The sequence below is a fragment of the Syngnathus leptorhynchus genome, chromosome 3, assembly GCF_054491065.1.
Source record: "Syngnathus leptorhynchus isolate UIUO chromosome 3, UIUO_Slep, whole genome shotgun sequence".
Taxonomy (NCBI): Eukaryota; Metazoa; Chordata; class Actinopteri; order Syngnathiformes; family Syngnathidae; genus Syngnathus; species Syngnathus leptorhynchus.
In genome coordinates, this window is record NC_141197.1 from 11113466 (window position 1) to 11129147 (window position 15682).

General features: G+C 43.2%; 3 protein-coding genes across 15 annotated transcripts in view; 1 reads left to right on the forward strand and 2 right to left on the reverse strand.

Moving 5' to 3' along the window:
* The first annotated feature begins 355 nt into the window (after positions 1–355).
* btbd10b (BTB (POZ) domain containing 10b) lies at positions 356–5524 on the forward strand. Of its 6 annotated transcripts, XM_085908162.1 has the most exons (10): positions 356–473; positions 787–969; positions 1234–1269; positions 1886–2073; positions 2628–2943; positions 3017–3119; positions 3760–3880; positions 4004–4201; positions 4260–4370; positions 4618–5524. In XM_085908162.1, the coding sequence occupies exons 2-10, from the start codon at positions 869–871 to the stop codon at positions 4944–4946; spliced, it is 1503 nt and encodes a 500-aa protein (XP_085764288.1). In that variant the 5' UTR covers positions 356–473; positions 787–868; the 3' UTR covers positions 4947–5524. The 6 variants fall into 6 exon arrangements, with proteins under 6 accessions (XP_085764288.1, XP_085764289.1, XP_085764291.1 ...); XM_085908163.1 differs by lacking the exon at positions 1234–1269; XM_085908168.1 differs by lacking the exon at positions 787–969 and having other exon boundaries at positions 415–473.
* A 3399-nt stretch (positions 5525–8923) lies between these two features.
* rassf10b (Ras association domain family member 10b) lies at positions 8924–10425 on the reverse strand. 4 transcript variants are annotated; one of them, XM_085908060.1, is made up of 2 exons: positions 9727–10425; positions 8924–9385 (listed from the first exon to the last, which is right to left on the reverse strand). In XM_085908060.1, exons 1-2 carry the CDS (start codon positions 10423–10425, stop codon positions 8924–8926), a joined length of 1161 nt encoding a protein of 386 aa, XP_085764186.1. The 4 variants fall into 4 exon arrangements, with proteins under 4 accessions (XP_085764186.1, XP_085764185.1, XP_085764183.1 ...); XM_085908059.1 differs by having other exon boundaries at positions 8924–9418; XM_085908057.1 differs by having other exon boundaries at positions 8924–9439.
* A 520-nt stretch (positions 10426–10945) lies between these two features.
* The window catches only part of tead1b (TEA domain family member 1b), a 37145-nt gene continuing 32408 nt past the window's right edge, over positions 10946–15682 (reverse strand). For all 5 annotated transcript variants that reach the window (XM_085907727.1, XM_085907726.1, XM_085907725.1 and 2 more), the window contains 3 exons: positions 15232–15372; positions 14995–15147; positions 10946–14584 (listed from right to left, as the gene is read on the reverse strand). In XM_085907727.1, the coding sequence (XP_085763853.1) occupies positions 14471–14584; positions 14995–15147; positions 15232–15372 (408 nt within the window). In that variant the 3' untranslated portion in view covers positions 10946–14470. The remainder of the gene's footprint in view (positions 14585–14994; positions 15148–15231; positions 15373–15682) is intronic.

Genomic DNA, 15682 nt, shown 5'->3' on the forward strand with positions numbered 1-15682 from the left:
TATAGGATGTCATTTCCATTGTCTAACAACCTTAAAAAAAAATTAAGAAGTTTTCTTTTTAGTTGTAGTTTGACTGCAGTTGAATTAAATTATAGAGTATGCATGTTTAAAACTGCGAGACTCTTAGAACAATTGCAAGACTGCAACATTGTATGAATATAATTTCCACAAATTTGGACTATTTTGTGAAGGCAAAATGAAAAACGTCGAGACACATATCGCGAGACTTGGCAAGCATTATTTTGGAATGAAAGGAATTATATATTGAGAGTTGATTTTTGAATACTTGTGTGTTTCGAAATACAAAACACTCAACAAGTTATTTCTTTTAGTATATATTTTTTTTAATTTAAATTCGACGTAATTGTGCGTCATCGCGTCACGTGACGTCAGCTACATGACTATTTTGAAAGAAAGCTGGCTAGCTGATTTGCTGTCGGGATTACACTCCGGCGGAGATTTACGCCAATTTGGTAACTATACTTCTATTTTACGGTACTCATATAGGCTGTATACAACTGCAGTTCTGGGCTGGTCAATATTCCATAAATTGTGTCTGAAAAAGAACAATCTGATGCTTGTAACACGGCCGCTAATGCTAGCTGTGTAGGAGTGCTAACGCAGGAAACTAAGCTAATGCTCATAGTAATTCTCCTTATATAGTCTGAAGACCGACTGATATTTCATTCTGATTAAATGCCAGACACTAGGTGGGAATATTATTTGTGTAAAATCACGTCATTGGTGAACTGACAGTGCTGACAGCTAGCGGTGGATTTTGTGTAGAGTTTTGATCAGCGGATCCGGCTGGCGACAACGTGAATATGTTGAGTGACACTTCCGGAGCGGACTTCCCCCTGTATGGGTGATGGCAACGCTTCTGCAGTCATATGACAGTAATTCAAGTGACAACGAAAACTGGGAACGGAAATCGACGGGCCGACCTCGTAAACTGTGCAAGCATTCGAGGTGAGCTCAGCGAAGGTGAACAACGGACAAGTGAAGCCCTAATTCATTGTGCTTGATTAGCGAAGAAGCAAAATACGTCAATATGGTATTGTAAGTACAACAATGTCATCTGATTGGATCTCATTATCGCCTGTATAGAAGGGTTTGAAAGGAATTCATTTGTTTGGAATCCACGTAGCTGTTATAAAAGCTTTCTTCATTTGACTGGAAATAACTGTCATGGGAGATTAACCCCTGTAATGTCTGTTTGGCATGTCCATTTAGGATAAAACGGAGATATTTTCATCCTTCTCCATCAAAGTACGTATTCCGTGGTGTCCTCCCGAACAACAAATGCTCTCATGTCTTACCTCTTTACATATTCAATTCCTTGTGAATTCTGCTTGAATCATTCTTCGATGAATATACTCCCAATCTGTCCGCTGGATGTGTCCAAACCATCCAAATCTGGTCTGTCCCAACTTTTTCTCCAAAACATCTCTAACCATTGTTGTCCCTCTGATAAGATCATTTCTGATTCTTTCCAACCTAACCTCTGTAAAGTACCTCTTGATACAGTTTGAACTCTTTTGGCTGATTTTCTTCTCCTTAAATTTGGGTAGAACTCTCAAGTTGTATGACTTTCGGGGCATCTGACTTCACGGGTTAGTTTTCGTTGGGCAGGTTTTGTAGTTGACTTGACTTGGGCTTTGCTTTTTATCTGTTGATCCAGTCTGACTGCATTCTGTTTGCGTTAGTCAGACTTGAATCACAACACTTTGCAGACCGGGATGTTGCATTCGTACTGGCTAGCAGTCGAGATGAATACGAAGCGGGGGCCTTGTTTGTATGGTCGTAGCCGCTCTCCCGCAATGAAATCAAATGCCCCTGTTGTTCGTGTACACGGGATTGAGTCATCTTTTCTGTTGAAGCGCAGCAGTCAAGCATCTCGAGTGGAGCCCCAACTGAGGAATATGAGCCTGCATGGTGCCAGCGGGGGCTGCGACCGCTCACGTGACCGCCGCCGCTCCAGTGATCGCTCCAGGGATTCCTCGCATGAGAGAGAGGGCCAGCTCACACCCTGCATTCGCAACCTCACCTCGCCCACCCGCCAGCACAACAGCGGTGAGTTGGAAGTGAAAGAAGAGAAAAGCCTCAGTGGCGGGGGGGGGTCATGGTCAAAGTATATGGCTCTTGGTGGCTTGTGCAGAAAGCAGCTGAAAGCCACTTGGCCCTCACATTGGCGCTAGGACAATGTATTTGCTGGTCACTTTTCACACATTTATATTTGGATTTTCTTTTTTTCTTTTTTCAGTCGGGTACTCAGCCATGACCTCATCTTTGAATTCCTTTTACACAGAAGTCATTTGCGCTGTACTTCTTTGTTATTTTCTCCTTAGTCAACATTTGTGTTTGTAGGGAATGGGAAGTTTCGAGCCGTTACGTTTCCCTCGTGGTTACTGTGCGAGGAAACTTTATTGTGTTACGCGCCGTCCAACCTCCATCAGTTGTTGTGGCATTTATGTTTTCGGCCGTGAGTAGACAAAATGAAAAACCCACTCAAAAGATTTGTGCAGTGAAATGCTATGAGCTGCAAGACAAGCACACAATCTGGGTACCAGAAAATTCAAATTTAGGAAAGTAGCCTTTTGTGTGAAAATCTCGACATGTGCTTGTAGAACGCGAGCGCGATGGCGGCCCGTCGTCGAGGCCCGGCAGCCCTCGGCCGCAGAGGGTCTCTCCCAGCGGCTCCAGCAGCAGCGGGGTGGTGAGCAGCCGCAACAGCAGCCTGTCCAGCACCGAGGGAACTTTCAAAAGTTTGGCAGTGGGAGAAATGGTGTTTGTGTACGAGAACCCCAAAGAGGGGGCGGCCGGCGCCCCCGTCTGCGGCCGAAACGTGCGGACCTCCGAGAGAGTTACGCTCATTGTGGACAACACACGCTTTGTGGTCGACCCCTCCATCTTTACTGCGCAGCCCAACACCATGCTGGGCAGGTAAAGCACATGCTTACCAATCGGTGATTGATTGCTTTCATGTCGGAACGTAACCCAAGTTGCTCTCTTTCAGAATGTTCGGATCGGGACGAGAGCACAATTTTACACGGCCCAATGACAAGGGAGAGTTTGAAGTGGCCGAAGGAATCAGCTCAACGGTTTTCCGTGCAATTCTGGTGAGTTACTTTGTCCGGTCGTCACTTCCTTCTGATTCTTCCACGCTTCCACGGTTGAAATTCGTCGAAACCGAATTTCAACACTGTCGTCCGTCGCTAACCTAAACGAACGCTTTAGTCGAGTTTTTATGACAGCATTTCCGTGTCGTTTATATCAAAGGAAAGTAGTAAGTATGATGAAGGAGCGTTCCTTCTTATCCCGCTGTCATTGCTCAACTTTTCCAAATCCACTTTTAGGTCCCCGTCATCACACTTGATCGGGTTATGTTTCCAATCGGTTGAATTCGAGGTTGTCTCATCTCGATGATTTTGGTTGGTGCTTTTATCACAGAAGAAGCAAAAATTCGGATTCATGATGACTTGAAAGGCAGTCACAAGTAAATATGCGATGGAGGAAGGAAGGAAGAGAGGGAGGAATGTTTGGCATGGCCACAAGAGAACCAGAAAGTAAAGTAGCTAATGATTAGTCTGACAGCATGACTTTTTTTTTTTTTTTTTTTTGTCCCCCCTTCCGCTGCAGGGGAGGGAGGGAAGTTTCGGGGGATCCAAATATTGATGTGGACTCCTTCTCAACTGAAATTGGCTCGCCGATGTTGCATTTCACATTGACTTGACTGCGTGTTTTGGGTCTATTTGGCAGGATTACTACAAATCGGGGCTAATCCGATGTCCCGATGGAATCTCCATCCCTGAGTTGCGGGAGGCGTGCGACTATCTATGCATCTCTTTTGACTACAGCACCATCAAATGCAGAGACCTCAGTGAGTGCTTTTTGCCATGGAGGAAATCAGACGCGTTGTCTCGGGGGACATTTTCTGTCCAATCAATTCTTTTCCCCTTTTAATGCACCTATCACAAGAGTTTAAGACACGGCTCGTCCTCAGGTGCCCTGATGCACGAGCTGTCCAACGACGGCGCCCGAAGACAGTTTGAGTTCTACCTGGAAGAAATGGTTCTACCTCTGATGGTGGCGAGCGCTCAGAGCGGGGAGCGCGAGTGCCACATCGTGGTCCTCACCGACGACGACGTGGTGGACTGGGACGAAGAGTACCCGCCGCAGATGGGAGAAGAATACTCTCAAAGTGAGTGCGTTAAGCTGCGTGTCAATCAAATTCAAAACTAAGCAAAATCTCTTTGCAGTCATATACAGCACAAAATTGTACCGATTCTTCAAGTACATCGAGAACAGAGATGTGGCTAAGTCCGTTTTAAAGGAGAGAGGCTTGAAGAAAATCCGACTGGGCATCGAAGGTAAATCCTTAACCTTTCCTCTCCCAGACAAAGTACTGTGTCTTTCCTTACATTTTTTTTAACATCATTTTAAAAGGGATTTCATATTCAAAATTTTCATGCAAACAAACAATTCCTAGGGATCAAATTACAGCCAACAGTTTCCCAGCAGTTAGATTAGTGATTCCCAAATTTTGAGTTATATTTCATTCATCCCACCATAATAATGTGTCAATCAGCTGAAGTCAACATGTCGGTACCGGTGCAGGTTACCCCACATATAAGGAGAAGGTGAAGAAGCGTCCCGGAGGTCGTCCGGAGGTCATCTACAACTACGTCCAGAGGCCCTTCATCCGCATGTCTTGGGAGAAGGAGGAGGGCAAGAGCCGCCACGTGGACTTCCAGTGTGTCAAATCCAAATCCATCACCAACTTGGCGGCGGCAGCGGCCGACATCCCCCAGGACCAACTGGCGGTCCTGCACCCGGGCCCCCAGGTGGACGAGCTGGACATCCTGCCCAACCACCCGCCCGGAGGCCACCCTTACAGCAACAACTACAGCAACGAGCCCGACCCCGAGGGACCGCCTGCCGTGTGAGGAGCCCTCGGACCCCACTCCTGTCTTTCTCGTCCGCCTCCCAGCATGCTGCAGCATGGAGTGCACCATAAGGGGGGGCACCATAACCATATTGCCTTGACACCTCCTTCGCAGCCTTAGAGAGCCAAGAACCTGGTGGACTGCTTTGATTATTATTATTATTTTTTTTTTTTTTTTACTTGACCAAAGCAATTTATTTGTGTTTGCTATATATTCATTAAATACTTTACTTTACAATGTTGTACCCTCCATTTGTTGGGTTTGGCTGAGCACTCTCGTGGTATCAATGTTTCCGTTCACAAATCATTTAGTTTGGATTTGACATGCTCCTTCCCAGGTGGCCTGATGACTACAATGTGTGCTTTTTACAGAGAAGGGGACAGGAGGGTAATCATCACTTGTCACCCCAACTCAACGTGTTAACAGTGTAACTGGAAGTGTTCTGTCATTGGCTGGATGTCATGTCTCAATCTTTTAGTGCAAAGCTTGAAACTTGTAAAAAAATAATGTTCAATAAAGGAAGAAAACATTTTTGCTTGTGTGCTTAAATGTTTGATTAAAAAAAAACATGCAGATCAAATGTGAAAAGTTGTTGGAGCATTTCTTTTCAGCGCACTCAATGGTTTATTCACCACACACAATGACCACAAGGGGGCGCTTTTGGTCAGTATTTGGGTGTCATTTTTTTAGATTGATCAATCCCTAACCCTAATTTGAAACCCTACTTCTAGACCCCATTTCTGGTTCGAAACCCTACTTTGAAACTCTGACCCTAATTTGAAATCCTACTTTGAAACTATTTCGAAACCCTGACTCCCTGCCGGCATCCATGGGGGGGTAAAGAATTGACTTGACTGCTTGTCAGTCACACCTTTGGGTCCTGATATTTTTTCTCAGATGCTGCTGTTTTTTTAAAAGTCAAGGGACTAAATGTGGCTAGATTTTTTTTTTTGTCAGATCATTGTGACAGTTTTTACACATTTGAATATTCAAGTCTGAAAATTAATAATTACCAATCTAATTATTCATCCTAGCACTATGTGCCACTGGCATAGATGAACAACAAATCATCATTTGTAGTGATTACACAATAATTTTCAAACTAATTGGGTCAAATTAAATCATTTCGATTTTTGGAACTTGAGTGAGATTTACTGTATATCTAATCAAGTGTGTTCTCCAGCCAGCCAACCACAGCCAATTAAATGGTTAATTCTTCAATGAGCTGTTATGACAAGTTGTGCTGGTGCAGTGAGAAAAAAAAAACTACAGCAAAAACTGGACATGAGGATCAATTGTCTTCGTTGCCTCATTTTTGCACTCTGTAATAAATGTATCATTTATTCTTTTGTGTTTGTACGTGTGTAAAAGTCAAGCCAGTGCAGTTTTGCAACACAATCCACTGCCATGTTACTTGAAGCCACTGGCAGACAATGTGATTTTTCCCCAGAAGCAAGCTTATTCACTAACTTTCTTTTAAATGGAGTGAAGAAGTTCACTCATTGGATTTTTCCGGAACACACAGACATTTTGGTGAGTGTGTAAGGGATACACAACAAGCACGCCCATGAAATACTGCGCTTTGGAGAAAAAGCCTTTGTTTGTGCTTGTGTGAAAAATATTCTTGGAGCCAGGGGGGACGTGAACTTTGGCAGCGCCCAATCAGAATGTCAAGCCTGTCCCTTTTTCTATAGCGCTTGTTCGTATTAGCTCTTTCAATGCCAGTTGTTCAAACAGAAAAAGGAAAACTTCCTGCGTGCTGGCCAATTTAAAGCATTATGATTGACATTTCAATATCTTGGTTTATCATAATGTAAAAACAGATTCGACTGTGTATTTCTTCACACACACAAAAAACTTGGTTTCTCCTCAACTCCATTTTGTAGGAATGAGTACGAGAACACCCAAGTTACCTTTTTTATGTACTACTCAGAAAACGCTACTCGTTTCTTCAAATGTAATATAAAACCCAATCAACAAAAACGTACGTATGTTAAGCATACTGGATGTACTGAGCTTCCAGTACCGCATGGTCCGCGAGCAAAGGTCAGCACCAAGCTCTACGGGATTAACACACCTGCCAGCAGAATAATGAGCCTAGGGTGTTAGCAGCGCCCTGAATACCATTTGATTGGACCGCTGACTCCGAATTCGAGGCCTTTATTAATGACCTCACGGATGGTCACTCAGGGTCCCAACAAAGACCCTCAGGAACACAAAGTGCCATTCCTGGGATTAGGGAATTAGGGATAGTGGCACCATTAAGACATCGATTTCCTGATGGGTGAGGAATGTGAACGTCAAGAAAGCAATCTACTTTGATGAAGATAGAATTTGATCCACTGGAATTTAAAGCAGGAAGTGGAGGAAAAACACGGTCACTTTGAATTTTAGTTTAGTATAGTCAGTGTTGAACGCGTTCAATGAACGAAGGTTCATGAACTCGTTCCTATTTTGGACAATCATGAACTGAACGCGGCGGATTCAAGAAGAGCCACAAATTACTCTTAATGAGATTGTTTTTGTTATTTTAGTCATTTTGGGGGGATTTACCTTTCACGCTTTTATGTGCCAAATTCTAAACGTCTTTTTTACTACACCTTATGTCACGGATGGAATGGAGCAGGGTGACCAAGTGCAGCTTGGACCGGGGTTTATTGGAGAACACAAACCAACAGACTCGGCAAACTGACACGACTTAACAAAACCATAACATGACTGACTGACTGACTGACTAACCGAAACAGACGTGAAAACGACAGGAACCGAAAAGACATGACGACAACAATGATCCGACAGGCGCGAGGGGCAGACAGGACTTATATATACGACAGGTAACAAGAGGCAGGTGAGAATAATCCAACTATTCACGGGCACACAGGAGGGGAGGGGCGAGCACTCCGACGGAAACCATGACAACAGACACCTACTGGAACGGCTGGGGACGAGACGCGACACCTTACGACACATGGTCAATTTTGAATTAAAAAAAAGCCTTGGTCATATTTGCAAGTTTCACTAACTATATATGGTCCAAACAAAAGCCTTAAAGCCACGGTCGCTTTGTTCGGATGAGGGTCAGGGGTCAAGGGTCAAAGGTAAGGTGTTAAGGGTCAGGAGTCAATGGTTAATAGTATAGGATAGTGTTGTCAAGTCAAGTTTAGTCTAGTCTTGTACAGCACAGCATAGAAAAACAGTATTATAGGAATTATATACTATAATATGAAACTTTGTTTACGTACAGTGAAGCAACACATTTCGAAAGACATAACAATACACAGTCACATTGTTTGTGTCATGCCAAAGTTTTATTATTCAAATTTCATTCTCATTTTCATTCATCTATTTCATATTTATTCACGTCTTGTTATGTGTAGGACAAATGTTTTTGTTGTTGTCGTGTGCACAAGGTTTGTGTGTATGCATGTTTGTACCGAAAATATTTTTTAAAAATGCTTCAAAGAAGTGATTTTTTTTTGTATTACTTTTGAGGGTGGGGGGGTAACTATTTAGAAGGAAACAACAAAAAAGTCTCCATTGCAGGTTCTCACACCCTTTGTCTACATGACGGACTGAGCTTTAACGAGAGGAGTACTTCACTTTCTGGAATGCACTTGAAGTAGCCTCAGACATCTTCATGGAATCAGAACATGACATTTGTGCAATTCCATTCAATCACGTCAAAAGCCAAGATACACACACACACACAAACACACACACACACACACACACACACACACACACACGCACACACACACAAAGGCTTAACTGGTCGAGAGTAAGAGACATGGTTCAGAAGGTCCAGTTTTTAGTCAAACAAAACTGTGGTCCTGACTGGTGTAGCTCTGGAGTCTTCAACAAAGTTCAGGTTGGCTCAGTTGTAGAGTGAGAGAGATGAGCCAGGTAGCAACATGTCTCAAATTTGACACAGAAAATGGTCAGGCAGTTCTACTGTCAAGTTGGAGGCAGGTCCAACTCTAAACCAGAGACTGGCACACAGTGAGGCTGTCAGACTCCTGACTGTGGAGGGAGCTTAAACCTGTGTCTGAGTCCTCATCATTCCCTCTGTGACTTTTGGCCAAACCTCGAGCTTGCTCTACCCACTCACGCTTCCTCTCCAAAGTGCTCATCATCCTCCTCATCCTCTCAGCTTCATCAGTGTCAGCCCCGTCCTCGGAACCCAAAGAGTTGATTTTCTCCAGCAAATCCCTCATCTCCTCCTCGCGACTGCTGCAAATCTGCCGGCTCAGCTCCAAATCGCCCCTAATAGCCTCCAAATCCGAGCGGAGGCGCAGGCCCACGTACAAAGTTGCATCCAGCAATCTCCTTAGCCGTTCCTTCAAAAACATCTCGTCTCCTCCTGTAATGAAGGATGCTGAGATGTCCTCCCCACCTCCTAGCCTCCTCTGCACCCAGTGGTGGTTGAGCGCCTCCTTCATCTGCACGGTAAACATGTTGGTGAGCAACTCCTGCTCCCACAGCTCCCCCTGACACTGAAGAAACAATTGACAAAGTATTGTGACGTTCAGCTGCAGCAGGGTTGTCCTATTTATTTATTTATTTACTTACTTATTTGTTTGTTTATTTATTTAAAAGTACAGTACAAATGTAATGGGGTGCAATTTCTGACACGTGCCAAAGCTTTATTGACAAAGCATTTCCATTCACTTCAGTGGGGAAGGTTAATTTAACTAAAAACCCAAACAACATTTGTTTACGTTCAGAGTGACCTTTCTGGAAATCATTTAACCTGTTTAGAAAATCCGGAAGAAAACCTTACCATGATGTCACACAGGTGAAGCAAGCCTTCCAAAGAGCACGGCTCTTGGCTGGAGTCTTCAGCTTCTGCATCCTCAAATAAATGAGTGTTGTGCACATAATTGACGCCGTGACTTAGGGTCCGATCCAAATCCACTTTGGCCTCCCGCCTTCCAATTTCAGCATCCAGCTGTTGAATCCTGTGAGCCTGCAGGCGGATGGTGCGATCCTGGGAGACCACAAGATGCGCCAAAGCCTGCATCTTATCTGCACCAGAAGAGGAAGGTTGCTTTCTATGCATCTTCTCCAACTTTCGGAAAGCTTTCCTGACTATCCGACGCTGCTTGTGCAGCGGGACCTCCGCCAAGGAAGAGTCCGGAACCCATTTGGACACAAGGTTGGGTTTGCCAAGCAGCACGACGCGCGCCTCTGCGCTCCGGGCCGCCTCACCGAAGCCCACAAGCACAAACCTTACCCGATCCCGCTCCTCTCCCCACGCCACCCAAAGGCGCCAAATCCTGGTCCGGTCTGGTAGAATCCTCTGGAGGCCCCTCCATTTCTCCACGATGCAGTAGCGATGCAGCAACATTGGTTCAGGTTGTTTTAGATCCTCCAGGAGCGCTTTGACTACATCGGCGCAGGTTGTGCGTTTAGACAAGCCCACGACGAGCTTCTCCTCTGCGCACACCCAGACTGATATCCTCCGCTCCACGGAATCCATGATTATTATTATTATTTTATTGGTTACACTCACTCTCCCCTTTGGTCATAATCAGTCGTCATTCAGTCTTCAAAGTAGTTGCTGATGGGACACAAAGTGGAAACAACTTGAGTGAGCGGTGTCACGTGACTGCCACCAGCCCTATTAACACTGGGGAATGAGGGATAGACTCGATGACGCTAAACCAGTGGTGGCACATACAATTGAAAGATTTTACAACATAAAGATTTTTTCGGAGTTGGCTTCCTCTTTAATGGTGCAAAAGATTTGAAAATATGTGTCTTATTTTCTTTTATTTCACTGAAATCTGCGATTTAAACAGAGGTGCGTACATCTTTGGGATCTATTGTGGGATTTTTTCCAAGAATACGTTTTTTTCTGTTGGTGGCGCGCAGTGAGATATTTCTCATGTAAAATATGTCTTGACTCAGTACATCTAATGTCACCTCATGGGATGAGTGAAATGTCACAAGAGAAATGTCACCCTCTGGTGTTGGACGGTTTTATTACCTCCATTTATTTCAGTGGGGAGAGGCAGGACGAGTTGTGCAAGCACTTGGCGACATCTACCGTTCAGCTTTGGTAAGACAACACAATCGAGAAAAAAAAAAAACTTGCGCTCGCATATTAAGGACAAGGACAGGAACTCAAGTAAAAAAAAAAAAAAAAAAAAAACCCATCAAAAACGGCAGTTTGAAGTTTTATTTAGCTGCAATATTGCATACATAAAAATGATCTAGAAAGCTACAAAATATCTAGTATTATCAAGAAGGCATCATAATGTTACAGCAAAGACAAGACCATCATAATAATTATGCAAAACATAGATAGTAGAGCCTATTTTTTTTCTTCCTTGCTCCAACACATTACAGTCGTAGATAAGAAAAGTTATCACACATCTGTACCAAGAAACGCTTGGATATAATTTTTTTGTTTTTTTTTTGTACAAAACACCTTTTTTTACATGAACAAGTGTGCACACAAAACATAAACGTGTGAGCTATGTGAAGTCAAATCACTTTAAAGCCACAATTTGAAAATGATCAGAAAACCAGAAGGGTACCAGTACCTGATTCCTCGACAAAAAATACAAAAAACTGCAGATGGCGTTGCAGGTATTAGGGTATTTCTCAATTGTATTTTTTGTAATGTCTTAAATGTCAGTTTTATACGACAAAAGGGGTGCAAACATTCGTGCCTCCAAAGGCATCAATCGTGTCATGGTAGTGGTGAAACGGCACATCGACGAGTATTGTACCAGCAAACAATGAGCATCTCAATATACAGACCATGTTAATACGCAACCATACAACTGCGTACAAGTACAAGAAGAAAACAGGTACAGATCAATACGGGAACAGATACACAGTCAAACAAAAGAGCACAGTGTTCTTAAGACTGTGGTGGCAAAACACTGATTGTACATTGATGTGCATCCACCACAGAAGAAACAGTGTAGATGCATGAAGCTCTGGTCCACGCTTTAACTTTTTTTTAAAAAAACAAACAAACCTCACCTGGTTTGAGGGGGGGGGACAACTTTCAGAAACTCATTTTTAGATTGACACACTTGAACCTGCAAGTGTTTTGCAGTGTAGGGCCTGATTGAGAGTTTTTGAGGCTGATTACGATATTTGACGGAATCGTTTTTTTGTTGTTGACTAATCTTATCAGCGTACTTACAAAACACCTTAACAGGGATTTGGGAAGATGGCTAAGAATAACATTCTGTTTGCCTTTACTTCCTGCCCATACCTACTGAATGCTTGCTGTTGCATGAGGAGAAAGTAAAATGATATTGACCTTTTTAACTTCAGCAGATTTAGCCGGCCAATTATTTGGTCAGGCTCTGCTGCAGTCTTTTAAGCTCTTGAACATGATGCAATTTTATCTTGTAAACATCCTTAGATGAGTGAGCCATCAACAAGTGGGCAGCTTCCCCCGGAAAGCGGGACGGTCCTTTAAGGCATGGATGGGGAATCGATTCAAGTCTTCGGGGGTACCTATGTCTTTTAATGAACAAAATATGATGCAATTTCTTTTTATCCAAATGCAACACTTTTGTCTTTACTCCTATTTTCCTGTACGCAAAAAGAACTATTTCTCTCACAAATGTGCCGAAATCATTTTAGTTAGAACTTCTAATTTACCAGAACATTCACATCCATTCACCTCACCGGTGTGAGAAAACAATATGCTGATTAGACAATTATGATTATTGCAAAGGAGGGCCTTAAATTCCTGACGGGAAAAGGTCAATTTCAAATGTGTAGTTTTACCGAAGTGATAGGCCCGTACCTCTGGGGTGGATGGATTATCTCGGCAAAGGAGAAGTGCTTACTAACACAGATTTGTGAACCATGCTTGAGTGAAATGGACCTTTTTTGGTACACAAAAAGTCAGCTCAGTACAAATGGAAGTTAAAAAAAAAAAAAGTAAAAAGTTGTGTTTAAGGTTTTGTTCAGATTGCATTTTGAGCTTTAAAGAGGAAATGTCAAGTCCTCTAAGGTTATATTTGTGGTTATAATAACACACGGGCCCAGATGAAATGCTCCGTCCCCCACCCTTGCGTTAAGAAAAGGCAAATGTGGTGGTACTTGGTTCCATCTCATTTTTTGGTTTAGCAACATTTTGTTTTTGTGTCTGGATGAATTGGAAATTGTAAACCAAAGGCACTTTTTCGACCACGCACAACACATTTAGAGAGCAAGAGAAAGTGTGGTTGTTGTTTGTTTTTCATCTTTGACCATTACCACAGGCCATTCAACCAGACTTGATAGAAAAAGCTGACATTTAGCGAATATGACTTTTATAGAGAAAAATACAACTTTAATAGCATATGCAGTGAATCTCAAAATAAACAAGTGTACTGCTTTTGCCTGTATCAGCCTGACTTCAATTTAGACTGCTGGATTAAGATGGACCACATACGCTAAGGCACCGTTCTCTTAACACTTTGGCAGACTGTATCGGGACCCTCTCACACACACACACACACACGCACGCACACACACACACAAGGAGCGGCGTGTTTACAAGGAGACGGATCACAGTTTTAGTAGCGTCTCACAGCTGTAGCGTGTTTAAGGCTTGGGGGCGGCATAGGCCACGATAACGACGGGAATGTAATGTGAGGCAGCGACGCTGTGACTCAGATCATGCTACTCGTTTATAGGGGGGAGAAGCTGCGAGGTAAACACAGCTTGCTGTCTAAGATAGTATTGTGATTCCTTAAGAGCAGAAGAAAACAAAGTGCTTTTGGATGAGTCAGTTGAAGTCTTGTAGCGCTTTAACCAGTCACAATCAATTGACAGAAACAGGAATGCTGAGGAGGTTGGAACGTTTCCCTCGATTCACAAGGAAAGGCAGCAAAGTGAGTGTGGTGTCTCGTTTGTTGTGCTTCAACAGGGAGAATGATTCACTGCTCATTTATCGAAAGAAATGGAGTGAAATTTAGTGTCAGAATATTTTAGTGTCAGGTTGGTTTCTTTGGAGCTCTATGGGCAGCAGGTCTTGTACATCTAAAAAAAAAGTATGCTCAACACACTCAAATATTACACAGACCACATCAGGCCATTGGCGCAAAAAGGCCAATAGTATAGACACACACACACACACACACACACACACACACACACACACACACACACACACACACACACACACACACACACACACACACACACACACACACACACACACACACACACACACACACACACACACACACACACACGCACACAAAAGTCGACAACATACAATTCCATTGAGCAAATAAGAGAAGTAAATTGTGTATGTAGCCAGCCTACATGATGTCTCAAGGAAATTTCCTGCAGTGGAGCAGAGAATAACCAAAGAAAAAAAAAGAAAAAAAACACCTGTAGCGTATCTCATAGGTGCAGTCAAAGGACACAAAAGCAACACAATGATATGAAGAGACTTCAGGTAATGACCACAAAGTGTTGTCGCTGTGACTTTGAGCGAGAGGCACTGCCACTTGTCTGGAGGTCAGAACGTATGTGAGGAAAAGGAGAGAGGGTCCCATTCATTCTTTTACCAGTCTGTAGATATGATGCTGAGCGCCGTGCTCGCTGTTTGACACTTCAAACACACACGCCATGCAAAGTAGCGTCTCCTGCGTGTCCCGATTGGTCACCACCTGTGAAAACAAAAACACACAAAGACTGATGAACCAGCGTTGAATTTTGGAGCCATAATTCCAAATGCCATATTTGGCACAATCATCAAGCAGGCATTGCCGTAAAATAAAAAAAATGTTGTTGTTTTTTTCAAAAGTGCACAACTGTGCTGCTGGCAAATGCCACAATTGAAAAAAAAAAGTCTTTCCGAGCAAATTTGTTGACAAAAGTTGTTGAAAAGGCCCCATTATTTATAGAAGTTTCCGTGCTTAAAGCAATTTGCTGTAATCGATTTCTCTGGAGTTTTAATTTCACGCTGTCACTCTTTGTCTTGTTTATGACCCCATTTTTGATACATAACGTGTGGACAGACGCATGCAAGTACATGGTCTCCAAACAAAAGATGAGGAGGATGAGGGTCATCTCTTACCAATAAAATAGTAAAATTCTCCAGCACACTGTTCATCATGTACTTCTCTGGCAGGTGCTTCAGTTTATGGATGAAATTGATCATATATTCACACATGGGAGATCTGCTTATTCTGTAGACGAAGCGCCCGTTCTCAAACCGTGCATATTCAGTCTGAAAGTAAAAAAAACAGAAATGCAGCAAAATCAACTAGTACACACACATGTGACATTGTTGTAGCATCACAAAAACACTCACCTCGACTTTCTCCACCACCTGCTTGCCGAAGGAGCACACTTTAGTGGAGCACGTGATGGTCATGTTCTCTGAGCTTTCGTACTGACTGGTGACACCGTAGAAAGATCCGTTCTCGTCCTGAATGTTGCAGTTTAAGTCGGCCTGAGAAGCACAGCGGAGCAGTTTTAGTGTTGGCATTTGATGAGCAGGTGGAGTTTCGAAAAGGTTTTTATATCAATTGACAGAGCGGACATATTAGGTTTAACGACGACACACATAATCTGACGGGGATTAAATAAATGAGATTTTTCAGAGACTTTTTGCGCTATTCTGTGTGAAAATGTTTGGCAACTCAGTGTTCTGTTTTTCTGCCACATTTTCATGATAACTGAGTGATCTTGTTGAGAACACTAAAGACACATAGAAGTGATACTGACCCAAGTCCAAAATGTAGGATAGGAAACCACCATGT